General features: G+C 40.8%; 2 protein-coding genes across 5 annotated transcripts; one reads left to right on the forward strand and one right to left on the reverse strand.

Moving 5' to 3' along the window:
- The first annotated feature begins 47 nt into the window (after nucleotides 1-47).
- Tifa (TRAF-interacting protein with forkhead-associated domain) lies at nucleotides 48-15,405 on the forward strand. 4 transcript variants are annotated; one of them, XM_005397103.2, is made up of 3 exons: nucleotides 48-443; nucleotides 4,474-4,838; nucleotides 4,935-6,004. In XM_005397103.2, the coding sequence occupies exons 1-3, from the start codon at nucleotides 111-113 to the stop codon at nucleotides 5,050-5,052; spliced, it is 816 nt and encodes a 271-aa protein (XP_005397160.1). In that variant the 5' UTR covers nucleotides 48-110; the 3' UTR covers nucleotides 5,053-6,004. The 4 variants fall into 4 exon arrangements, 2 of the variants coding, with proteins under 2 accessions (XP_005397160.1, XP_005397159.1); XR_262952.2 differs by adding an exon at nucleotides 15,330-15,405 and having other exon boundaries at nucleotides 51-443; nucleotides 4,474-5,109; XR_262953.2 differs by adding an exon at nucleotides 7,335-9,472 and having other exon boundaries at nucleotides 51-443; nucleotides 4,474-5,109.
- On the reverse strand, nucleotides 11,651-26,821 carry Ap1ar (adaptor-related protein complex 1 associated regulatory protein). Its single transcript, XM_005397124.2, has 10 exons — nucleotides 26,802-26,821; nucleotides 25,547-25,619; nucleotides 24,102-24,128; nucleotides 21,971-21,996; nucleotides 20,115-20,211; nucleotides 19,029-19,127; nucleotides 16,950-17,008; nucleotides 16,165-16,238; nucleotides 15,308-15,436; nucleotides 11,651-13,492 (listed from the first exon to the last, which is right to left on the reverse strand). Exons 1-10 carry the CDS (start codon nucleotides 26,819-26,821, stop codon nucleotides 13,227-13,229), a joined length of 870 nt encoding a protein of 289 aa, XP_005397181.1. The 3' UTR covers nucleotides 11,651-13,226.
- Nucleotides 26,822-27,541: the final 720 nt, after the last annotated feature.

Consider the following 27,541-nt stretch of genomic DNA (forward strand, 5'->3'; position numbering starts at 1 on the left):
GCCGCCGGGGGTGTGCGACCCGCAGCCCGAGCCGAGCGAGGCGGGCAGGGTGGACGCCGCCTCCCCGTCGCGCTCCCCCGAGAAGCTGGCGCGGGCCCGGCGCGGGGGAGATGACGGGGAGCGCCCCTTCCCCGACCAACACCCGCCAGAAACCTCGCGCCCACGTTTGTTTCCAAAACCAAGGGAAAGCCAGAAACCGCGGCGACCCCGCCCCTCGCCGGCTGCTCTTGGCCAGGTCTGCGCGCGCCTCTGCGATCCCGGCCCCGAAGGCCCCGCGCGGGCGTCTCCGCGGGCCAGGGTTGGAGGTGCGCCGGGGCGGGAGGGCCAGGGGCTTTTGCCCGCGGCGCCCGTACACTCCGACTCTTCTTTCCCTCCAAAGGAGTCAGAAGCCGTCTGGGTCTTCGGAACCGGAATCTCCGCCTTTCCGAGCTCTACGACCCGGGGTAAGTAAACTTCCTAATGCCCAGCGCCAAAGAGCATTGCTCTTCTGACAGTGGAGAGGGCTTTGAGCAGTTTGCTTTTAGTTTTGTATCTAGTTATCTATCTATCTATCATAGTTCCTTTAATACACATACTACTTTTTTTTTTTTTTTGGTACCAGGAATCGAACTCATGACCTCAGGCTTGCCACACATACTACTATTTGTCAGACATCGCTGGCGTTTTGCTGCCTTGAGATGTCAGATATCACCGTTTCCCATCTAATGATACTCCTAAATCCCCAACGCCATTGAAGTCCATAAAAATCCAGCTATGTGGGATTTCTGTAAAGAAAAAATGTTTAAAAGTTTTGCGAGGATCGTAGTGCACATGATAGAAAATTCCAAAGGAATAAAATGTACAGTAAAAAAATAAACCTCCTTCCCGCCCGGGACCCCAGGTTTTCTCTCCAGAGGTCACCACTTTCACTGCTGTGACGCTTGTAACAGCTTTCAAAAGGCCTTTTGAACCCCTGTGCACAAGTAGCTCTTGTTTTTGAAACCCACCAGTTTTACATTTATTATTTTTAGCTATTGGTTGATTTTTATTTTCTGTTTTTCTACTAAGGATGCAGAAATGCCAGGAAGTCAGGCCAGTGTTTGGAGGAATTCTGTGGAGTCTGGGAATTATGTGGAACAAACAGATTAGTTTCCGAGTTCCTTGAGGTCAGAGATTGTGGTTTGTTGAACTTCGGGGCTCCTCATATATCTCACCACAGTTACTAGTGAGTAGCAGGCCTGTGCTCCGATTTCCGTCCACACCCAAGGACAAGTGATATTCATGGAAACTTGGTGCTTAGAAGCGTGTTTGTAGTAATAAGAGAAGGGACATTAGAGTTTGGGTCCTGGTTTTGACACTGCGTTTGTGATGGAAGCAGTCATTTGAGATTTGGCTCCCTATCTGTGAAGTAGTGGCTTATATGTTATTTTGAAGATTCTAAAAGAGCATTTGGGCCAAGCACTTAGCATTGTGCCTGGCAGATGAAAGGCATGTTGTAAGTAGTGGCAGTGTCTGCTTCCGTACCTGCATCGGACAGGTAAGTGCACTTGTCGGCTGCAGTTACTTTAGGGTACAGTAGCAGATGACCCCTGAGATCTCAGGTAAGAAGGCTTGATTTTGCCTTTCATGTCACAGGTCCTTTATGTGTCTGTCTTCAAGCCCTTCCCTCTGGGCGCCAGGCTGAGCTGCTGCTTTGGGGAACTGCTGCTGATCCTATGGATTGTGCCATCACTTACAGTCTGTCCCTATTCATGGTGACAGGGACATTAACTGAAGGGAGTCACAATTGTGAACTAAAATAAAACCCTGGTTCACCAGACCCTGAGAATTATCTCACACCGAGATGCTCGTAGCTCCTGATTTATAAACCAGAATTCTGTGTTTTCTCCAGTACAGTGGGTGATAGATCTTCCCTGGTACTGGGCATCTATACTGGGATGAACTTTTCTTGCTGATGGATTTGCCTAAAAGACTGAATTGTAAGCTAAAAGAGTGGTTTTAGTAGAGCCAAATGTAGTGGTTGCGTATCCAGAATGCACCCTGGTTTTTCATCTGGTTCCCTCTTGGCCCTGAGGAATGAGCTAGAATGGCAGCAGCGTATCCCATACAGCTCTGGTGATCACTGACAGATCCCTGATTCTTCTTTTTTAGGTTCTTTGCTTGTGGACAGCAAGTGTTTTTGTTTTAGATTTTTTTCTTGTAAGTGTAAGACATGTTTATTGTGGAAAATTTTAGAACAAACAGGAAAACAATGGAGAAAACTGGAAGTTACCAACAGCAAATTCTTTTCTTATCGATTGCTAATTGCATCATCCCATGACTTATGACTGTTCTTTTATGCTGTCTGCTTCTTGAACAGCGAGACTTTATTATCATAATTAAGGTGTTTTCAGGTCACAGTGTTGGATAGATGACCCACCTCGTGTTGATTCTTGCTGTTCTGGTTTCATAGTGATTGTTACCATGTGTGGCACAAGATGTACAGAGCTTCCACTCACTTTTCTTGTAACTGTTCTATCGTGAGACGTTTCTTCCTTAGGTAGGGAGTCCAATATGATATAATATTGTTGAAGAAATATATAATGAATATAAATTAAAAAATTAAAAGTATATTTCCAAATCGAGACAAAAGCAATTTTGCTTAGCTTTGCCATTCACTGAATAGTTGAATAAAGTGAGTTTGATTTTTAGCAGCAAAGCTTTGAAAAACAAAAGGAAAGTTTATATTTTAAAAGTAAATAACAGCAAGCATAGAAAGGGAATGAAAATACTTTTTGTTTTGTTTGAACCATCATACTTTTTATACCAACACCTAATACGGATGGCAAACAAACAAAAAAACTACAAGTCAACTTCACATAAGACTGCGGATCTGCACCAAGTCAGTATAAACACATGTAATCTGGTGGCATTGATTAGTCATTCAAGGAAAGCAAAGGCACATGGTAGCATCTCGGTGTGGTTTTAGCACTGCACTGGATCAAAGCAATTCTATGCATATACTAAGGAATGAGGTCCACTTACATGTGTAGCTACGGAAGAAACACCATGTGCATTGTTAGTTGAACAATACAAGAACCAAATATAGTGTGTTTCTATTTGTGTAAGAAAATTTTTCCCTCTGCGGAGAAATGTGTGTGTGTTTGTGTACGTAATGCTTGTGTGAAAAAACTTTTTGTAAAGTTAAAAGCAAAATTTATAATTGGAGAGGAAAACAATGGGCTAGGCTGGGAGAAGAGACTTGTTTTTAAATCCTTTTTTCTGTTTGAATGTTTTAATCAGATGCCTACAATTTTGGAACTAAGTGCATTTTACAGTGGACTGCTCCGTTTCAAAATAACTTCATAGAAATTTTAGGAACAAATTCTCCCTTTCTGTGACAGTGCTGTGCCTACTCCACCAGAGGTCAAGTGCAGCTGGGGTGGGCGGTAGGGATGTGGTTCGCAGCAGTTGGTTGGCACTGCTATGGTTTACGACCGTTTGACCACCCTGTCACTAGAAACCATTGACAAAAATAAGTAACTGCAGTACCAGGTGTGCAGACTATGGTGTTTACAAGTTTTAAAGTATGTTTTCAAAGAATGTAATGTCTAGAATTTAAAATTATAGAATATGATAACCATTTAAAGGGGCTGGGGATTTAGCTCAGCGGCAAAAGCGCCTGCCTCGCAAGCGCAAGGTGGTGAGTTCGGTTCCCGGTACCGGAGAAAAACCAAAAAAATAAAAAAATAAAAAAAAAAGATAACCATTTAAAAGCACTGACTGGTTTAAATCATTTATAGACTAGAAATCCAAGGATATAAGGATCAGTGCTACAATTACTTGTTTATAACCTTTGAATTTCTTATTTAACCAGGCTTTGTAATTTCTAATAATCTCCTTATAACATAGTTACTAAACTGTAGATTTTCTTTATGTGTAGTTGAGCCAAGCAGAGTCTTTTATTTCCTGCTTTTCTTCTAAAAGCATAATGGTCATGTTTTCTCTGGGCTTGGGAGGATCTGTGGTTTCTTTATGCTTCCTTTCCATCCTATTGTCAGTAGTCATTCCTTGTTATTATCCAAATTACATGTATGGTTTTATGGTCAGAGTAGAAATGAGATTAAAGAGAAGCTGTGTGTGGTAGCACACACATATAACTCTAGCCTTCTGGGAGGCTGAGGCAGGAGGATAGTAAGTTCTATCCAGCCTGGACAATTTACTGACTTAGCAAGACCTTATATCAAGATAAAAATTTTAAAAATGTTTGGGATGTATCTCAGTGCAGAGGTCCTTGGTTCAATCCCCAGTACTATGAAAAAAAAAAAGAAAAAAGTAAAGGGCTTGGTAAAAAATTTCACACATTTACTAGTTAATTGAAAGTGTTCTATGTATTTTTTTTAAATTTAAAGTCTAAACAGACCACCTATTGAAGGATTTCATCAGAATATCAGCAGCACAGTTCTCAGCGCCTGTTGTGTGGGTGTGAGCTGACTTGGTGGTTCATTGTTGCAGGCTGGTCTCGGGGGACCCATCATGTCCAATTTTGAAGATGCCGACACGGAAGAGACGGTCACTTGTCTCCAGTTGACTGTTTACCATCCTGGCCATTTACAGAGGGGAATATTTCAATCAATCAATTTTTCCAAGAGAGAGAAACTGCCTTCCAGTGAAGTTGTGAAATTTGGACGCAATTCCACCATCTGTCATTATATTTTTCAGGACAAGCAGGCTTCCAGAGTCCAGTTTTCTCTACATCCGTTTAGACAGTTCAATAGCTGCATTCTTTCCTTTGAAATTAAAAACCTGAGTAAGAAGACCATCCTGATTGTGGACAGCCAGGAGCTGGGCTACCTCAACAAGATGGACCTGCCCTACAGGTGCATGGTCAGATTCGGCGAGTACCAGCTCCTGCTGGAGAAGGAGGACGGACAGTCCTTGGAGTCTTTTGAAACGCAGTTCGTTTTTTCTCCCAGGCCACTCCTGCAAGAGAACAGCTGGCCAGCACAGAGCCCCGTCCCTGAGGACGGCACCTTTTCATCAGGCTCCACTCAGAGCGCTTTCCCCACAGAAATGGATGAAAATGAATGGTGAACATAGCATCCACGCGGTGACGTGGAGGTGGAAGGGCTGCAGAGGCGTCGTGTGACTGTGAGTCTGTTTGTGTGTGCACACGGTCTCCATCACGCTGTCGAGGTGGGAGTCTGTGAGTTGGATGTCATCAGCTTGGTCACATGTTGCATTCGTAGGTCTCTGAGGAGTGTACTTCTGTATGAGTCAATATATAAAAATAGCCTTTGTGAGGAAAAATAGCCTTTGTGAGGATATTGTGTTGTTAAGGTTCTGTTTCCTTCTGCTGCTTGACTTCAGTTCTAGTCCCGGTCCATCTCTTGTTTTGGTCGTGTCATTGCAGAGCAGCCAGTCACTTCCAGAGTCAAGGCTGCAGGTAGGTCGTGTCATTATGCAGCCCATCAGGACTTGTGCATCCAGAGGAGTGGTGTGAGGCTAGACACTGCCGTCTTCATGTCACTGTGAACAGGGAAGGCTTACTTGAGAAATAATACTTTAAGTTTCATTGTGGCATTATAGTGTATTCCTAAAATGGCAGTTCTTCTAGTCTGTCCTCCGTATCTCCAACTAATATTTAAACATTTTAAGGAACCACTTTGACTAGGATTATTTTCTTACCAAATTTGAAATTTGATTTTTGTGTTTTACATTACTTTAAAATTTCATGAATTCAACATTTTAACATCCAAGCACATAATAAAGTCTTAAGTCTTCCTAATGGTGCTCTGTGTAAGTAAACATATTGTGAATATTTATAATAAATGCTTAAGTATTTCTAAAATTTTAGCTTCCAGGACAGTTGTCTTTAAAATTCTCACTGAACTAATTTTTGTGAGGTTAAAATGAATGTTACTGATTGCTATATAAATGTTTATCATTCAGTTATGTTGAATTCTAGCACTAGCAGTGAAGCTCTCTGTGTAATTTTCCAAGTAAATAAAATTTCTTACTTTCTGTAAGAAGTTAATCATTTTTGGAAAAAAACAACTAAAATCTGGTAACAGTCTTTCTAAAATAACTTAAACTTCCCAGCCTCTTAACCAAGTGAATGTTAACCCTAGTAAATCATATATATACTTTTGTTGTTGTTTGTTTGTTTATTTGTTTTGTTTTGGTTTGGTTTGGTTTGGTTGCTTTTTGGAGACAGGGTCTTGCTGTGTAGCCCAGGCTGGCCTTAAACTCACTATGTAGCCAGGCTGGTCTGGAACTTGTGATCCTCCTGCCTCCACTCCCTGCCTGGCTGGGATTACAGGTGTGCACAGCCACACCAGGCAACCTTTTCTTGATCCAGATCATCAGTTGTTCTTGACCTGCTGCTCAGTCTTCCTCTCCAATCCTGGGACTGCTGCTGTTGAGAACTACTCGTCCCGACTCGCAGTGGCCTGGATGACTACTTCCAGTCCTCCATCTGCTCTCCTGCTTCTTCCTGTGGTAGGCAGTGACGGCTGGCTGCTCCATCAGTGTCCCTGTGCTAAGCTCCAACACTTGGGAGTGTGTCTTACACAGTAAAGGGAATTAAGGCTGAAACAGAAGCAGCGTTGCTCATCAGTTGACCTTAAAACAGAGCGATCACCCTGGATTATGCTGGACCTAGGTAATTACATGGTCCTGAAAAGTGGGCGGAGCCAAAGAAAACATCAGTGTGAAGCTGGACAAGGGATTTGAAGATGGGAGGAAGGCCAGGAGCCAAGGAGTGTGGACAGCTCCGGAGGCTGGAAAATGTGTCAGGACATCTGGACGCTGGAGGAGACTGAGGCTCCGACAGTGGAACTGAGTCCCACCTGGGCCTTGGTCACGGACACCCAGGTACCTTCTTGCCTGTGGAATTTTAAGATGATAAAGGGTAAAGTTTTGTGCCACTGACTTGCAGCAGTTTGTTGAAGCACGGATTAGAAAACTGATAGTCTACCTCCAGCCAGAGGTTATCTACTGTCTGTCATTTCTTGCCACTGTCACCCAGTTGCCTGCCTTGTACTCTCTTTGGCTGCCCAGGTCTGCTTACTGTGGAGTTTCTTGGTAAAGGCTGCCTGTGAGTAAAGAATATGCATTTTATTGTTTAAGTAATGTCACATTTGGAAGAATTTTCACTTCTGTGTCTTGTCTTTGAGGCTAGATAACTGATTAAATTGCGAAGTTTTAATATTAAGGAATTCTTGCATCATTGTTCCTGAACCCACACAATGTAACAGGTGATACGATGTTCACCTGTAACAGTGATTTCTCTAATGTTTATCCTGGAAGGGGTTTTGAACTTGAGAAATAAGGAAAGGGTTGCTTGCTGACTAGTAACTTCGGGTTTTCCACAGAACAGAAACACCAGCTGGACTCATAGCCTGACTCTGACGGGTAATAAAGGAGCAACAGGATGTTAACATTAGGACTGATCGCAAACCAAAGCTCTGCTGGAGCCAGCACAGAGGGCTGTGGCTAGAGGGCCGCTGAGGCATCTCAGAACACAGGAAGAAGGGCAGATGTTGGGCACGATCCACACACCTTCAGCTCTGCTCCTCAATACCTCGGGCCCCATTTCGCATGTGATTTCCATGCTATCCATCATTCACAGAGGGAGTCCCCCACCCCAGCTCCAGGAAGGCTCAGCCCGGGTCCATCAGTCAGCTCTTCTTGGGCTGTATGATCACATCTTCCAAGAGCTGCTCCAGTCAGTGACTGTGTAGACAGGAGAAGTATTTGCTCAGGGAATGTCCACATAAGGGTGGCAAACAGAAATCCCGGTATTTGTCAGCAGTCACCGAAGCTAAGTGGCAAACACTTCATGATACACCCAGAGGACTCCTTTGTCCCTGGGAGCTGGTTTTTCTCTGGCATGTGTTTTAACAGAAGTGGGATGGGGCATGTGTTTGGTAAAGCTTTACTTTTAAAATAAGCTATTTAATATACATACGTATACAGTAGTAAGCGTCTTGTAGAGAAACGCACCGTAATTTACTGTGAGGGTACTGTCAGCATTGTGAGTGGCAGCAGCTTCCATGTTACCTCGTGACCCCGTTCTGTCTCAGCTCCACCCTTGTTTATCCCTTGCATTAACTGTCATCTGTTCAGCTAGCAGGTGTGGCCGCTACTTCGTTGTGTGGGTCACCACTGAAACCATCAGTTTCCATTCGAGGTGGTGACCAAGGATGAGAGCAGTGAAGTGTGGGTGGAACTGACTGGGCTTCTAGTCCCGCTGAGTTACCCAAGTCCAACCACTCGCCCTGCTGTGCCGGCTCTATGGGAACATTTACTTGTGTTGCACCTTGTAAGCAGTGGACTCGGGGGCCAGGAGCTCTGGTGGAGAGAATGGGAAAAGCGGTTCCAGCTCTGTCCCGGTTTCTTCGTAGTGCTGCTGATGGACGGCTGTCAAGGGACCAGACAGCGCCAGCTCGGCACTGCTAACCAGTGCCCGTGAAATGGTCCTGCAAAAGCCCAATCATTATGAAACAGAAAACTCCTGAGATTAGACAGTTACAGTAAAGTACAACACTGGAAGTGCACGTTACGCCAGAGGGCCTTTTGGTGACAACACCACTTTGGGTGTCTCAAAACCATTTTTTAATCCTTAGCTAAGCAAAAAAACCAAAACAAACCCCCCCTTGCATCACACACATACACACACACACACACACACACACACACAGAGTCACCCCTACCCAAGAAAAAGAAACAACCCCAAACCAAAAAACCTTCCTCGAAACCAAACCACACAGAAGTACAGGACTGAGTGTGGGCTCTGGATCATACTGCTTGGGTTTATCTTCTACTTCCTGTGTAAGCAGACACTAACTCAGGCTCCTTTTCTGAAAAGCAAGGGTTATGCTAGTGCTGCCTCCCCTGGCCTCGGTGAAGATCAGCCAGGAGGAGGCGTGCCTTCCCCAGGTCTTCGCAGGGCACGGGTGTTACCAGAGCACTGAGCAGTTGGAGACAGCCGTAACGGTCAGATGAAAACAATTTCTGAACTCCGTCTACAGAAGGCATTGTTCGTGTGTCACAGAAAAAAACCTCTACTTTGTAACACTAAAAATTTCATACAGTTTTAATCACTTTTCTAATTTCATTTTCAACTTTAATATTTTCTATGGATACATGAGTCAGATGCAGGAATTCCGTGTTTCTCAAACATTCGTTTGTGCTTTTGAGTGTGAGAATTAACAGGAGGAACCAAGTAAATGAAGATAGGAAAACATTAGATTCAACATAAATTCTTTTTTCAGACATTGCTTGAGAAATTATAATTAGGGTACCTTTCTGTAAATCGAAACAGAACTGTCTTCTACTAGAATAATATATTTATCCAATTACTGAAAAAAGCAGGCATAATTCCAAATACCATTCAGAAGTATCTAAAGCTTTCTAGTTTCTTGAGAAAAAAAAAAACCTCACATAATTTCACATCCCCACCAGCTACCACATTTCTGTGTTCTCTGAAAGTAAAAATTTTCCAGTAAAATGTCTGCACTACCCATTCTTTATCTCCTACCTCCTGGGGTTGCATCCTTCTGCTTGGTTTAGATCTAGATGCCCTGCCAAACTTGCATGCACTGAGGTGAGGCTTTTGGCAAGTGATTGCATCATGGCGGTGCTGTACTCATGGGATCCATACATGAGTTCAGAAGCTGAACGTGCTGTTGTGGGTGGGCCTGGTTAGAGGCGGTCGCCGGGGGTACTGAAAGTGTATACTCCCTCTCTCACTCCTCCTTTCTCTCACTGCATCCCGACGGCCATGATGGGAGCAGCTTTTCCTCTGCCATGCCGTTTCTGCCTCTGAGCCAGCCAGCCACGCAGGAGTTGTAACCGTGAGCCAAAATAAACCTTTGTTAAGTTGCAGGTGTTAGGTACTGTGTCCGGGCGATGAGAAAATGATGGACACCTTCATTTAACAGATTATCAGGCATTCACCCTCATGTTCCTAATCCAGTTAAACCTCTTCTCAAAGCACTGGTGACCCCTTTCTCTCCTGGTGTCTGTGACCCCTTACATTCTCCAGGTCCCCATATTCCTCTTCTTCACTGTCTCTACTCCCAGTCTCCAAAGGTCAACATTAGAGAAGTAGCCTTGTCCACCTGCCTGCTCCCTTGGGGTGAACTCAGCTAGTGTAATAACCGAAAACACTGCTTACCAGTTACTGACTCCCACGCTTGTTACTTAGACCTTTTCTTTGAGCTATAGACACACACCCCAATACTCACTTGACATCTTCATTCAGATACCTCCTAAGCACCTCACATTTGGTTTTCACGTGGGACTCTTCATCTCTGTCTCAAACCTGTCCCTCCCAGTACATTCATTCAGTCGTGCGGAAAGAAGCCACAGTCGGGCACATGTGAAGCAACTACTTTGGCTGTCATGGTTGCACAGCTGACTAGAAGGGAGATGAGTGCCTCAGACAGTTTACTACTTACACAGACAACAGAGTCACAGCAGCATGGAGTCAGCAGCTTTGGTCCTCAGAGAGGTCCCTAAAAGGAGCCTGATGGGGGAGGGGAGGGCAGATGACAGACTACATGGATCATGTAGTGTAGGGTAGTTGCTGAGCCAACTGTAAACGATAGCCAAGCAGCTTTACAGCCTGTATCTGAACCTGAACCAGGGTGAGGTGGAGTCCCACGCCTCACTGGAGTTACAGGAGGAACTGCCTCATGGGTGCCCGCCTTTTGCAACAAAGGGAGGCTGATGATAAATGGCCCTTGGTGGCTCCACTGAGATGGCCAGGATAGCCACACTCCAGGGAGACCACAGGGTTTTCTGCCTGCATGGACTAGGGGCAGTGAGTAGGTATGGAATCCGTTACCTTCTCATCCAATTCGTCACAACACCCTATTGACTCTCCCTCTAAATCTCTGAATTTCCGAAGCCCTCACGGCCCCAAGTTACACACGTCTCGCTGGGAGTGCTGAACACCCACTCTTGCCCTCTGCAGACCCATTTGCTATGTAGCAGTAGGTCTCCTGAAAACACAAATCTGATCAGATCACCAAGCACCCTAATTTACAAAACAATGTCAGGTGTCTTTGCCAGGGTCCAGGGCCTTGCTAGGTCTGACCACTAACTACCCTCTACCATCACCACATACCACACATGATGCTTGGCCCCTGAGGTCCTTTTACTCTCCCATGTAAGCAGTCTTTCCCACCTCAGAGATGCTGAGCTGGCCCGTCACTCTGCTTACTACACGGGTCACCAGGCCTTCGTACCTGGCTGGGTCCTGCTCAGCAGCTGAATTTCAGCTCCAGCATCTCTGGGAGAGGACTCCCTCTCTTACCCAAAACAGCCACCTGGCCTCTGGCCTGTTGTACCGTCTTGTGCATTTCCAACTGACCTGTGATTCATTATTGTGTGTCGTTTTGACCGGAATGCTAAGCAGAAGCAGGGAGCTTGTGTGGTATTTTTACTGCTATGTTTCTAACATACAGCTCCAAGGTTTCTTGAAGAAATATTTCTAGTGTTTTTTTATAACTTCAAACAAAAACTTAATTGTGTATCTTAGTAATTACAACACATTTTCAAGTTTAGTTCCACCTTTTCATAATTTACTCCTGTTTCTTTTCATATCTGATTTAATAAAATACGAAGTTTGGAGTTATAATATCTGCATTTTTAGAGTAAAACCAGTAATTAATAAAACTTATTTTTAAATGTAAAAATGTATTTATTCACAATCCTTGAGAAGTTACCATTCCATCAGAAAATTCTTTATGAACAAAAAAATTACAATAGTAGCTTATGCCAACCAAAAATATACATCTGATGTATATAAACCTTAGAAAGCGTTAACCCAGGCAACGTGAAGTACCTTTAAATATTTCCAGTGACACAGCTATAACTTAAGACATACAAATAACAGCATTAGCTAATTATTATATTTACATATTAAAGTGTCATATTTATTTCTATGAGATTAAAAAAAGGACAAAATAAAACTACAGTTGTCATTACCTAGCAGGTCAAATATTGAAAGGGCCATGTGATTTTTTTTTAATACAGCAGGAACTTTAAATTACTATTTATTTCTGGACCTTCCTGTATTTTTGAGAACATGCACTGTCACTGTTACAAAAGAAAGAACAGAAAAACATACTAAGGAAAAAACAGAAAAAAAGTTTGCTTACTGAAATCATACTCAATCCTCAGCAAAATCAAGGAAAGCAGTTAGGGGGTGTTTTACATACCCAGCTTTTATATTGGTGCATAAACTGTAGGGCAAAGAGAGTTGAATTGTCCATCACAAAATGCAGTTATACACAGTGATACGCTCACTTCCATTGCATCAAAGCACCTTGTACTACAAGGCCAAGGAAAGTGTAATAAATCAGTAGGACCTTTCACACTAGAAAGAATTTTATTTACTTTAAATACCCGTATTACCCTTTTATGTTTTCAATTCACAAATCACTCAGAGAATAATGTTCTGTGTAAAATCTTTCTAAGATCGCTCATTGGAAATACAGAAGTAAAAAAATAGTAACACCTAAAAACTTAACATATCAAATTAAAAGCAATACTGTTGCATGTAAAAGAAGTATAGATCCTAATATATTTTCTTAAATACTATTTTAAATTATTATTATCAACTCAAAATGTCCAAACTCTGAAAGCTTGCCTTTATATTTTGTTCAGACTGAATCAACATCATCGTACTAGGACATGTAATAAAGGTAGAAAGAAACCGACCCTTCAGCATTTCTTAGGCCATCGACTCAACTCAATTGTGCTTCCTATTGGATAACGGAATTCTAAGCTGTCCTAGAATAAATACTTCTAGAAAAGTGAACTATTCTAAAGCTGAGCCTGATAACCCCTCCTCGTGCCCCCTTCACATCTGCTGAGAATTCATGAAAAATACTGTAATATTTTCACCAGAGATAAAGAAACAGGTGTGAAAAGTATTTAAAGTAAAATTAATAAAGATTTTTTAAAATGTGAAAACCTACAAGAGTAAATAGGAATGCTATAAGAGTTAATAATTGATAACATGACAGAAGCATTAAATTGGTCTTAAAATGCAGAAGGCAGATGATAAAATTGCACTTAATTCTGAAGCAATTCAGATCGGTCCGACCACTCTTACACCTTCCTAATCAAATAAACATTTACAGCACAGCTTCTCACGGCCCCTTACAGAAAGGCTCAACAAACCACAGGTACATTCTTGTTGGTTTTTAACATTTGGTCAAAACTGATGAACAGGGTCAAACAATTTTACTCTATCGAATCTGCTGATCTGTATCAGACTGTTTTATGCCAGAATCAGACAGTTCTAATACAGGATTTACAAATCCAGAATACTCGGAATTGCCATTGTCATCTATTTCAGCACTAACGAAATCATTCTCCCACTCCAGCCCGTTGGAGTCATCAGAGGCTGAGGTGGGGTTACTTCCAGTCTTCCTCCCGCTGTACTTAAGTGCTGCGCGGAGGATATCCTCCTCTGTCTTGGAACGCTCTCTCATTGGAAGCATCCTATTCATCCCTATGATTTGAACAGAGTTCAAAATGTCTCAGTAAAGATAAAACAATGTATTAAAAGCCTTCTCAGATTACTACCATACAGTTGTTGCTACTGTTTTTTACTATCAGACCTGATGTGCCCTATAGTCCTGAAGAGCCCTTCTCGGGGCAGGCTGGGGTTCACTCCTGAGGCATTAGAGGCAGGCATCCACCAAGGGGTGGTTCTGATGCAACACTGAACACATGATAAGATTAAATTTCTAAAGAGCCACGAATCAAACAGAATGGATGGTTTTCAAATGCTATTAAGTTTTCTATGGCCAAATCAGTCTGTCTGCCAAAGTCTTTCCCTACCCAGATGACAATTGCAGTTCCCAGAGAATGAGAGTCACCCTGGTGATGGTAACCACATACACTTTTCCAGCGCTTACTGGATTCCTATCAGTACTGCATGTAGGGGCTGGGGATTTAGCTCAGTGGCACAGTGCCTGCCTGGCAAGCACAAGGTCATGAGTTCGACTCCTGGTACTGGAAGAAAAACAAAAAAAAACAACCCCAAAACAACACTGCATGTACTTCAAATATATTAGCTGACTGAATCCTCAGTGGCTCTATAGGAGTTCCATTAACCCCATTTTAGACTTGAGGAATGGGGGCAGAAAGGTCAGTGAGTTGTGCAAGGTCACACAGCTATAAAGTAGCAGGATAAGAATTTCTCTTCTCTTCCTTCCTGTTGGTGCTGGGTTTCAAACCCAAGGCCTGTGTATACTTGGGAAGTGCTCTATCCTATCACTGAGCTACATTCCAGCCCTGGGGAAAGAATTTTAATTCATTTAGTCCTGTTCCAAAGTCTAACTGTATTCTGACTGTATCATAAGAATGCAGATGTTTCTAGAGGAAACTGTTCTCCATCTAATTCTGAATATAAATCAATTGGAGGTAAGGTAAAAATTTATCATAATAATCTTAAGTCTGATGACTGGAACCCAAATATGTAATAAGTTTCCTGAATGTGTTTCTTTCTTGATAAACAAATGGGCATGACTATAGGATATCCAAGGCCCATTCCATCTCAGGAGTCTATGAAATAGTTCATGCTTATTATTTTTCTCAAAGTTTTATATGCTATAATTGAGCCTTCCTTGTTCAATTTCCTATTTCCTATCATGAAAATGAAAATCTTCATGGGCCCCATTCTGTAAAACAGCCTTAAAACCACAAAGCAAAACGAAAAAGCTACAATTACGAGCACTGAATAGTGCCATACTCTTTATTGGCTTGTCTTATCCTCACAATACTGATCTATTTATTTAGTCAAATCTTTTTTAATTGGCCATTATATGCCAAGCAAGTTTAGGTACTAAATATACATAACGGTGGAAAAATTACCATATAAGGTAGATTTTATTCTTTCCTTTTCTCTATGAAAAAATTGTAGTTTAGAGAACTTAAGTAATCTATAGCTAGGAAGACATACCAGCTAAAATTAAAGCTCATGTCTGAATAAGAGCATTTGTTCTATCAAAGTAACTAACCATAACATTGCTAACTGACGATGAACCCAAAGTTAATTGACTTTGGCTTTAGGCTGCCCACAAGGGGGCAGTAATCCCTCATAATGAATAATATGAGGATTATAAAAAACCTTAACATTTGTTTTCTAACTCTCAAGAAATAGTAAAAGTCAAACAATTTATCAAAACATGATAATTACTAATATAATTTACAGTGTAGAAAAATTTTTATATTTAGTTTTTGTTCATTTCAGTTTAAATAAAGGAGATTTACACAAATCCATACAGATGAAACTTTTCAGGTAAAAGGGAATTTAAAATACCTTCTTCATCTTCCCACTCCAGGTCTAAGGACGTGTTGTCATCATTTCCACTGGTGGATTTTGTTTTGGTCATTAAGTCACAGCTGCTTTCTGTATTTGGTGTCAACACTGTGGCATCTGAGGAGAGTCCTAGAACACACCCCAAACACAATTAAATGTCACTGCTACTGTTTCACCACAAAGCTATTTTCTTTTGCAGTAAGTATCTCTCCAAATATTATTATGGTTCTGATTTCAAAAGAACCAATTACTGAAGTCATTACTTGGTAAATTTCTGGGAGGAACAATGTAAAGCCTTTTTTTTTGGCCCATCTAACAACAAATATGCAATTTAAATGAATTATAAGCTTTTCAAATATGATGAATCTAAGTAATGCTTTTAATAGCCAGTTGCAAAGACAGGCAAAAAACAAACCCTCAAAAGGATGAAACATATGAAAGGCGGCCAGTATTTTCAAAATGAGCCGTTCCTATGTTCAGCTTCCCAGTAGCACAGGAGCTAGGACTTGTGACTTCTGAAAACTTGAAATATTTCGGTCTTATTTGTAATAAGTAAGGTAAGTATACTTTTGTACTCCTGCCTCCCATCTCCCTTGCTGTGATCCAAATAGAAATGGAAAAGGAGTACTTGACTCCCTACTGTGGGATCTATAAAACAGCCTCAAGCAATCCTTTCTCCAACTCCTTTTTAAAAAGGGAAGATGATTACTACATAATTCATAGCTACTTAACTGACTTCTCTGGGCAACACAAATTGAAGGGCAAGAAGTTCTATGGCAAAAGAGGCAGGATCTCCAATTATCTCTTCAATGTGACATAAAGTAAACTGAAAACACAGAATATTTTAAAAGACTTACTACTACTTCGAAAAACTTCATATTGTGACTTTATATTTCTCATACAAGATTCAAAGTCATCTTCTGGTCCTGAACTGTAATAAAAATGAATGTTACGAATATAATCCTAGTAAGCGAAACATAATGAATGCTTAGTGTGATTTGTTCTGAAGGCCCATCTCACAAGTTCACAAGGGCTGTACAAACAGGATAATCTAACAAAAATAGCCCTTACTGTTCCTAATGTCAGCGTGAAACTGAAAGTACTCAGATTTTGGTTAATTCTGAAGTCAAAACTCCAAAGCTTAGCTTGGTTCTTTAAGTTGGCTACATGTGGAAATGTGATACTAGAACATCTCTTCTAATAAACAATCACATGAACTTTTTTATAAGAAAAGAGGCTGAGGAGAACACCAACAGCTAAAGATACACATGCTTTTACCCAAAGCCATTTGCTACTGTGTCACTTTACATGGAAGATGTGACTACTGTTAAAGACACACTTAGGTCATTTAAGTAAATGATCACTTCTCAACTTAGAGAAAAATGCCGTGGTATTTCCTGAGACAGTGTCTTAGAGAAGCAATGTAGTTTTTGTTTTTTTTTGTGCTGGGGATTGAGCCCAGGCGCCTTGATCCTGCTGAGCACACCTCCACATGGAGCCACATCTCCCGCCTTGGGAAAGAAGTGACTTTTAGGGATCACATAAACTGAATAGAGTTTTAAATATCCTGAGGTGAATGACGTTCTCTTTGGAAATAACAGTTTCTACCACACAGGAAGAGAAGCCCTGTCATCTTATTTACCTTTGATGGTCACCGCTGCTGGAGGGGTGATAGTGCTGCACAACTCTCTGTCTTTCTTGCTTTGGAAACATAATAGAATCAAAGTCACTCTGTTGCAAAGTTATATTTTTAAAACCACCCATGCAACGTTGAAAAGGTTTTTTTCTAGTTTCTAAAAACAAAAAGTTATTCTGTTGACGTTTTTCAACTCATCCCTATTCATGGTGACATCCTCTTATTTATAGACAGAATTTTTACTAATTTATCAGTGTCTTAAGTCCAAAGTGCTTAGGCTATTCACTGGGTTTTAAAATGTTAACTTTCAAATAGATAGGAACTGGTGTCCTCAACATTCTTAGTGTATCTACCCACTTTTAGTGACTGGAAGGATGAGGGGTAGGAAAGGAATAGGTAAAATGATATCTCAATTCTAGTCAGTGTGAAGTATGCGGGAATCAACCAAAGGACAGTCAGAAATGACGGCAGTTGTGTTTCTTAGGCTTCCAACCGAGTGTGCGGTCCCATCAGCGTTGAAGCCTGACAATCACTAGCTGTATTTCCCAGGCACAGAGTTTACCTCTGTCTTCTTTTCTGGAACTCACAGGTGACTGCAAATTCAGGCTTTGGATGGAAAAACAAATGAATTGGAATGGTGTATGTGTGTGAGTGCATACTGTATAGGTACTATATTCCTGAGCAAATGTTTAGTCAGGAAATGAGAACTCAAGAGAACTCAGGAAACTGTCCAAATGGATGGTGCACAGGAAATACTTCAGTCTCTAAAAGGCAGCAGTACAGAATTTATTATAGTAGAAATAGTGCCTCTGTTGTAACCAAAAAACCCTCACAAAACCACCGTTACTTTGTAGAAGGTAATCTTTAAACTTTTCCACTATTTAGAACATACTAAAAATAAATGTCTCTATATAATTTATGTGCTTCATACCCTGCCACCACACACATGCACACACAAGTGTGCACACAAGGGTAGTGAAAAAAGAGAAAGGACACAGTTCACACGGAGATCACATGACAACATGACAGACGTGACTTTTCAATTCCTCTAGGTCTCAGTGTATGCTGTGAGCTCTGCACCAGTCCGGATAGCAGTGTCATCATGAATCCATACAGGCGAAACCTGCAGGACGACACTAAATGGCAGACGGGTCAGGCACTGCCTGAGCTCTGGCTCTGCTGTGTATTAGCTGCAGGGTCTCAAAACAGCCACCTATCTGTCCCTGAGGTCCCTCATCTGTGACATGAAGATAAAACCGCTGCCGTTCCTCTGCGACTGCTGTGAGGGTTAAATGCAGATAAATTTCCTAGAGCAGCCCCCGGTGCTCGGGCAGGGCTCTGCAAGGTCTGGTATTTACAGCTGTCAGGGGCTGTGACAATGCCATCTTCCCACACACCATGGTAAGACCAGGCAAACCTGCTTCCTTCCTCTATGACATGCCAGAGATTTCTCCAGACCCTAACTCTCAAGACACAGGAGGAGTAAAGATGAGAAGTGAAAACATCCCTGCAGGGCAAGTGTGTACAGCTCATATGATTCTAAGAAGTACATTGTAAGAAATTCCAGCAAGTAACAGAACTGCTTCAAAAAACTCTCAAAAATACAGTACAGTAATATGTTGGAAAGTATGTTTCAAGGCTACTTTTGAAACATTTTCCTTCTAAAAGTGTATTTATTTTTCCAAAAGAATACTGAATTTTAGAGCACTAAAATTTACTTTTAGGAGAAACGGGTATTAGCTTCTGTTTTAAAGCTAAATGGCAAGGGGCTGGGGATTTAGCTCAGCAGCACAGCGCCTGCCTGGCAAGTGTGAGGTCATGAGTTCAATTCTCGGTACCGGGTGGGGGGGAAAAAAAAGCAAAAAAAAAAATAAACGGCGTTCTGTATCAATCTCGTGATTTTATGTTATTTCCAGTAGTTAAAGATTGATTAATTTGCCTTTAACGTACCTAAGGATAAAGGCATAAGTAAAGTCACTGTTAAGCAAGAAGCCCCTGACTCTAAGGAAAAGTCCCCGATAGGACCTGTCCAAGACAATAAGGAGAAAAGCAGCCCTGGAGTGTGCTGGGGTCTTTTCCCCTCACCTCTGCGAGCTTTCGCTGCTTTGCTGCCCTGGCTGCTTCACGCTGTGCAGCGTATAAAGCTTCTTCTTCTAGTCTTAACTTCTCTTCTTGTAAGGCTAACTGTGCATGAACAAAACAATAAGGATTAACAAAAACCAGAACCTGTCTAGCTGCTCTAAATAGAAAATGTCTCCATTATTAAAATAAAAAATAAATCACTAAAAAATAATTGATTGCTACAAAGCATATCAGAATTGATGTCTTTGTGTTTGTCTCGATTCTTCCTTTTATAAAACGACCCAGATGATCAAGACAGTAAGAGAACCAAGCTCTGAAACAGCAGCATCTAATTTATAACAACACTCTCTTTCTTTCTCTAGAATTTGCAATGATCTTCATTTTCAACAACCGTTCCAATACCTACTACTACAATCAGATTAATGGTGCTGGCCCTCCTCAGTTGAAGGTCTTTAAAACTAAGGCCAATTATATCACTGTCCACCAACGTGAACTAAGCTTTCACCAAGTCCATACCTCACCTGACATACATCTCCTTGATTTTATTACTATGCAACTACTAAACAATTATGTTCAAAGGTAAATTCTTGCTATTTATAACATGCTGCTTTAGTGACAGTTACTGCATGTCAAATTTAACTTAAAAATCAAATTTTGACATTTGTTTTAGAATAATTTTAGTATCTACTGTGTAGCCTTAAGTTTGTATATTTGAAATTACCAAATGATACTAAAATAATTATTTTTAAATGTGTGGCTCATATTACTAATTTCAATTAATTTAATGATAGAAAAAAACTATAGTTGAAGGCTATTTCCATAAGTACATTAAATAAGTATAACATTTATGATTGTTAGAAGTACTTGGTCCACTAAGAACAAATAAACCCAAGACAAACAAAACGTAAAAATAAATACCACTTATTGTGAAAGTATTTATTTTAAAAGTTGATTTTAAACACAAAAGTAGATATTCTTGCTAGTATCCCATAATTATATATTAACAAATTATTCTTTAAAGAATGTACTATTTTATAAAGAATAGGCTTTATGATAACACATATTTAAGCTACATAAAAGACTATTTACCTCTTTCTGGATTTTCTTATCAAGATCTTTCTGTTTTTCAGCAATGGAATCATAATGCCTCTCTCGTAGGTCAACAATTTCTTCCTCAGTAAGAGGCCTAGAGATACCAAAAAAAGGAAGCAGAGAAAAGAAAAAGAAGGAAAAACACTAAATTCTCAGTGAAATTCTCAGTTTAAGGTCAAAACTGTGTTAATGTGATTTGATACTGTAATTGTTAAAAGTATACATTTTAAGTACTGTGTCAAGAGGTTTTTCAGTTTTTGCTTTGTTTTGTTCTATAGCCTTGTTTTAAGAAATACAATTCCACTTCCATTTCTGCAGGCTGCACTCCAGCCACCTGACCTATGGGTCAGAGCCCAAAGGGTTCCCAGCCGAGAGAAGCTTTGGTCTTCTTTTTTTTGTTGTTTTTTTCCAGTACCAGGAATCGAACTCATGACCTTGTGTTTGCCAGGCAGGTGCTCTGCCGCTGAGCTAAATCCCCAGCCCCCCAAGAGAAGCTTTGGGACAACATGATCTCAGTGCCACCCAGTTGGTCACTCTCCTAGCCTCACGAACACCACTTGTCACAGGCACACGCCCATCTAGCACCTGTCAGTGTACCACGTTCATTCTGACATTCACACCACCCCCAGACCATTCCCATGATGATGCCAGAGAATATGCAGCACTACGGCCCTCAGGCCAGCATGAGATCCATCCTTTGCACATCCTATGTTGGCATCTTCACGAGCCGCAGCAGCCCCAGCTTCCGTGCCCCTCACCCAACCACTCTCCATTCTCTGTGTGTGCCATCTTTGTCAGAATGCTCATCTCTGCCAGCCTCTCTGCCTTCCCGCTCAACACAGCCCTCCCACTAAGGAAGGTGTCCCCTTGGACATACCTCTTCCTATCCATTTTGGTCAATGGGCTTCTCTTCTAGGGTTTCCTAGAGGGTTCTATAAATGCTTTTTAATCGATCTGACCATCTCACATTGAAATAGCATCTCTAGGCTCTGTTTCCAAGACATCTTCTAATGCAGAAACATTTAAACATGTCTGATGTTTAAACCCCAGGGTCTGGCACAATGACTGGCACATGTCAGCTGCTTAAGAAGTGTTTGCTAAGCTGAAACCCTAAGGGACTTAGTTCAAACATGAAACAGTACATGACAATAGTCTCTGTTTTGATTTAAAATCTCTCTTTTGTATAAGACTGATGTGTCTTCTACAAGTAGTGTGTGCAATATTAACTGTACATTAGAATGCTACTATAATACCAAGGTTTTAGTTGACAAAAAGCTTGATTAGTAGAGATAGGGCAAGAGACTCCATTTTCTTTTTGTAATTCCATTTTAAGAGAAGTCACTTAAAGTTCACTTAAACTGTAGTTAAACCCACTCCTCACCCCTGCCCCTTGGTTAGTCACAAACCAGAACAGAGTCTTAAAATGGGAACAGAACAAACAGGACAAATTGAGAAGCAGGCTAAACATTAAATCACAATGGTGAACTGAAATCTAGCTGACCGACAGCCTCTGGGAAAGGTAAACCTTGTGATAATCGTGTGAAATTCTTGTAAAATTCCCCCAAATGAGGTAATGGTTACTATGGAAACCTAAAAATGTACTTAAACTGAAAGTGAGACCAGATCGGTGCGGACATCTTCTCTGGCTCCTGGCCAGAGACTGTCCGTCAGCTGGCTCTCCAATAAAGCTTTGTTTGTTCTTGTTGGACTCACTTGCCATATCAGTAGAACAAGTTTTAGAACATTATAAGGAAAGGAAAGGAGAATAAAGTTGAGAAACTTAGAAAAGCAAATGATAAAATCTGAATTCTCAGAAAACTCATAGTTCACAGAGAAGATTTTTTAAGCCTTACCTATGACTGCTTCCTGGGCTCTCCCCCTGCACAAAAATTAATGAAAACAATTAAAGAAATTTCACTAGCTACATTCTTCAATGCAAAATAATAAAATTTCTACTTAAGCAAAAATATTTTCTATTGACCTGTTTTTGTTGTTATTAAAAGGGTTTGAAAATTTTTTTAAAACTTTAAAATTATACTATTTTTTAGAATTAAAATTTAGTTTACTATTTAGCTGAATTATGTAGCAACCCCCTGGTGGATACTTCTTGTTTTTTCCTAACAGTGCCAGTTACCCACCAAAGGCACCCGGGTACTCAGGGGGTACCGGGCGGCACATTCTCCCTGTGCTCACCGCTCCTGGTCTCATATTCACACTCCATGTCTGTGAGTGCATCTCCTTGCTCAGATGTATGCACAACCCCAAAGCACCACTCCCTACACCTCCTCGGCCCTGTGAAAACCCTGTTGCCCAGCACTGTGCACCCAGCTGGGGTGGGACACTCAGCTTCCGCCGGGACACAAGCTGCGTTGGCACGGTCTCTGCAGTGCTGCATGGACTGCGCCTGGGTGTGCTCTCGTCCACGGTCTCTCAGCACAGTGCCTGACAGCGGTCTGCTGCGCCTAAGTGCAGACAGGCTGAGATGCGCCGCACTGAGAGAACACTGCATGTAGATGAGCTAAGCGTCACTGAGGCAGGTAGGTGCCGCTGGCACAGTTCAAAGTGATTGAGTCAACCATGAATGCCATGGAAGATGTGTTAAACAGGAAGATACATAAAACATGGTTAGAACACATGACGTTAACACACAGGACTAAGTTAACAGCAGGAATGAAATCTTAAATGGTCCAAACTAATTCAGGAAACAGCATTAGGGAGCAGAATGACATTCCACTAAACCAAACAGAAAATGTCAACTAAGAGAAGAACAGACTGATTAGTAAAAATAAGTACAAAGGAAAAAGAACCTTAACCAACCAAATAAAAAATAGCCTAGGAGAAACATGAAACCACAAATCTTTGATGCTGAGATTAACTATTTTGGAGGCTGAAAGAGCTCTTATTCATCAGAAGGTTTAACAATGCTGTGTCCAGTGTTTGCTTGCTTTAAAAGCAAAAGGCATGGAGATCAAAGTGATCTTTGAGAAGGGAAGGAAACTTGGTTTTATAAAACTTTGGCTGTTATTTTACAGGGAAAACAAAAGGCTGAGATAGTTTCCCAAATATGACCTACCAAACAATAAATATATATGCTTTTACAAAAGGATTTATACCCAAATTGATTTAGGAAATGGTGAGTTGGACAAGTTTAATCATTTTGTTTAACCATAATTCTCAGAGCCTGTAATAAGCTAACTTATATTCTGAGGCTAGTATCTATACACCCTCTGGGAAATACCAGGCTAAAGAATAATTTAATGTTTAAACAAAAGTCTTTATGCATTTTCCTCTTTCCTTAGAAAATTAAAAAAAAAAAAAACAAATGACAGAGTCAAAGCTTACAATGCTCCTAGCCTAAGCACTTTGAGAAATGTAGAAAGTAGGCCCCGCAGAGGGTTGGTAATCTGCACACACTCATACAATTAGTTTGGTAAAGTTGGAGATTTAGCACATAAACTAAAGCTCTCCTAACTATGGCCATGCATAAGAAATACACAGCACATTTCATCGGTTCTAAAGTATACCTTTTCTCTTCTTTTAACACTTCAATTCTTAGTAAAGTTGACTGAGTTTTAGATAAAATAAGATGCAGAAAATCAACATAAAGAGTGATGGCTAAAGCCAGAAATGGATTGTAGCACAGAGAAACACAGAAATCCATGTGAACTACAGTCATAGTCACAGAAATTGTCCTCTCTAGTTAGCTGAAGTACTTCATCTATTTTAGGGAAAGAGGTTACAGTATCCCTTTTGGAAGTTTCCTGAGTTCTATAAAAGGATCTAAAACTTCTGTGTAGTATATACATTAAAAACTCTGAATTTTTTCAAATATAAATTAGTAAAAATTAAGAAATGATAAATTAGGAAATTATATGGAAGGACAAAAAACTTCTAAAAATTCTAAAATAATTTTAAAAATTGTTAGAACTAATGAGATAATGAGATTTTCAAACACGAGTTTTGTATCACAATGGAAATACTTACTTCATCACTTTCTACTAGATTCTCAAACTGAAAGAACAAGAAAATGACTGTTAGGTGGGATATTTGTCTAACAAGATACTGCTACTATTTTCACCTTAAAAATAATACATTTTATTTTCATAAGATACAGTATTTAAGTGCCTTTTATGCATCTGCTAGTTTGATATATTCAACAGTCCTACAAAATAGCCAAGGCAAGTGTGTACTATTTGTATTTATGGCAATATTCAACATAAAACAGAAACTATATCATACACTGAAACTTTCACCTGGCTTAACTATTTCATTAAGGCATTTTAACCCATAGAACCAGAATTTTCCGCTTAGCTTGAGTTCAGAGCAAATTAATATCATAGGAAGATTAAGAAACAGGGACTAAAAAGATACCCAAATAAAAGTTTCCCTTAATGTGTACTGTTATCTATTCATTCATATAATTATTTACTCAGAGCCACCAGATGGTGTTTACTACGCCCAAACACAATGTCTTTTAGAAACAGGAATGTGAAAATTTGATTAGAATGTGAGGAATGCTGTTATATCAAATGACCTAATGGGAAATCATTACTATGAAATTATATTATTAAAGTATCTATATTTTAAATACAAATACCTTGTAAATAACCAGTTGAAAGAAAAAACATGTTTTATTGTTAATATTGTTTAAATGAATTCAAAAGGTTTAGAAAAAAAAAAGAATCTAAGGGGATAACAAAGCTGTTCAAAATCATTAAAGTCAGTTCATATTTTGTTCATATTTTGTATTGGTTGTGATTGCTTAAAAACTGAGTTCCTAATTTACATGCTTCCTTATTTAATATAGAAGGCAGTGAAGCACAATGGTCAAGTTTTGCAGCCACATACTTTTGGATTGAAACTTATTTTCTGCTGCTCACAGGCTGTAAAATGTGGCTCAATATCTCCATTTGTCTAAGCTTCTAATTTCTTACCCATAAAACCAGGTGACCACCTTCTGTTCAGGAAAGAGATGCAGCAAGAAGTGAATGCATTTATTCCTTGAGTGCAGGGCAGAGGGGCTGGTCTGAGGGTTCAGCAGCTTCTATTGGTGTGTTTTGCATAACTGTCGAGTTGCTTACAGCCACACTGATGCTGGACGGTGGCTCAGCCCTCCACAGACAGGCTAACCTCTGCCTGTAGAACTGGCTGCCTAAGGCGGCCGCTGTTACAAACAGCGGAGCCCCACACCCTCTCCTGTGCTGCGCAGGGCGAGACCAAACCAGACCTCTTACAAGACCGGGACCTTAATCTGCAAACTTCTCCCTACTTCCCCAGGCTTTCGCTCTCCACCAGAGTTAACAGGACTGAAATATAAACAATCCATACTAAACATGGTCTAAACCTTTTCCTCTTAGTTATAGTACAAAGAAGTCCCTTCTCCCTTCTAAGATTATTTTTAAACCCATTCAATTCATAACTCTACTTACCTCTATAGTCAAGTGCTCACCCCTCGAGCATGTTCTAAAGTACTTGGATCTGGGGAGAAAAACAGACAAACAACTTTAAAAGTCACAACTAGCTCCAACCTGATGGCATAAAAATATTTCTTCGAGGGCAACTTTAACTTCTCTAATATATAGTATCTTATACTTATAAAAAGGAACAAACACAACTACCTCTGAATACAATCCAGGTTTCTAAACTTCATTATGCATTTGGTACTTATATTTATTAAACCTGCAATAAATTTACATAACTACCTATAACAGAATTACACTTTTAAAATTTTTCTCATTTTACTGTATCCAGAAAATTATCTTGTTAAAAATAGTGTTAAGTAGTATATGCGAATGCCCTCAATTTTGTTAAACAAAAAACCTAAACAGATACAAAATATTTTTGTAATTATTTTTATATTTGTAAAACATAAAAAACCTAAACAGATACAAAACATGTGAGAGTAGTTACCAGATAATGGGGCCACAGATATCTACATAAGCTTTTTAGTCCTTCCCACACCACACAAATAAGGAAAAAAAAGTATGCACGCATTAACCACACAGTCCATTAATCATTCAACCAAATACTGACACTGATTTTACTCAGTCTCCTCTGTGCTCACCACTGAAACCTACGTGTAGTAAATAAGCATTTTATTTACTGTGTCTGCTCAACAGTGTGTCTCCCTCTCCTGTGGCACGGAAGGGTCCAGGTCCCTTTCAACTCCTTTAGGACCACAGTGTCAGGATATTATGGGGCTTCGCCGCTGCACCTGCCGAAGTGCCAAAGAGGGAGGGACCCGCCCCTGAAGAGGGTCCCAGCGGCACACTTAGGGTCCCTGCTGTTGTGTTTTGTCACAGAAAGCACCCCTTTAAGAAATGGGGAGATGCCTGGGCTTAGGACAGGTGTGAACACTTGTTTCATGCAGATGTGTGTGTGTGCATGTGTCCAAGGAGTTGACAGGTTGGGAGAAGAGATCACCATGTTGTTATGACCACAGAATAAACACAGCAATGAAACTGCAGTTGGCGCTTTTTCCCTGCCACAATATTCATCCGCAGAGTGATACAACACAGAGGGTACTGCCCACTCTACGACCACTGGCAAAAGTAGGCTTTGTGATATCATTCCACGGATCTCAAGGAACACGTCCAGCATGGACACTACACTCAAGCCTCAGGCTCCACAGCAGGCCCGGACAGCTAGCAACGTGGCCCAAAGGTGGTCAGCTGTGAGCCTTACCATCCATTTTCATGCTCCATGCGCGCTGCTCGGCACAGCCTGTCCAGGGACGGCACAGTGCGTGCTAAGTTTGCTTCACACAACCATAACACACGGTTGGGGAAGCCCTGGTGTATTTGTTGGTACATGCACTTGTGCAACTTGGGGAGTACAATAGCAATTACCCATACTGTGCCTACCTACAAGGGTGTGTGTGTGTCTGTGAAGACAGGCATTTACTGTTTTTCAGCAGAAATGTATGTTTCTTATTGATTATTAAACTTGGGTTTGTGGTATTTCATTAAAAAATACTGCTATGTTTACAGTGCTAACATTAGAAAAACAAATGGGTGACTATTAATTCTTGTATTCTAGCATGGCAGTTTTACTACTCATACTCTCACACATTTTGAACGCAGCCCTAGATAATTCTTCACTCCATGCTGCCTGGCAAGTTAAAGGCAGCTCCTGAGCTTCAGGGCCCCGGCTCACCTGGGCCCTTGCCTTGCCTTGCCCCACGCGACGCCTCTCATTTGGGGGGCACTGGCACAAGGACTCCTGCTTCTGACGCTATGTGCTTTTCTTCTTGCAACCATCACTCTTTCCTGAATGAAAAAGCTGTCTCTGATGAGACTGTCTCCTCTTCCAGTCTTATTGAGGGTGTGAGTGAATAATGAAATTAAGTTCACAACACTGAGTAGCCAAACACGGGCCATCGGTAAAAACAAGGCCTAAACCAAGTAGAACACTGCTAAGGTGGA

The sequence above is a fragment of the Chinchilla lanigera genome, unplaced genomic scaffold, assembly GCF_000276665.1.
Source record: "Chinchilla lanigera isolate Chin_1 unplaced genomic scaffold, ChiLan1.0 scaffold00056, whole genome shotgun sequence".
Lineage (NCBI taxonomy): Eukaryota > Metazoa > Chordata > Mammalia > Rodentia > Chinchillidae > Chinchilla > Chinchilla lanigera.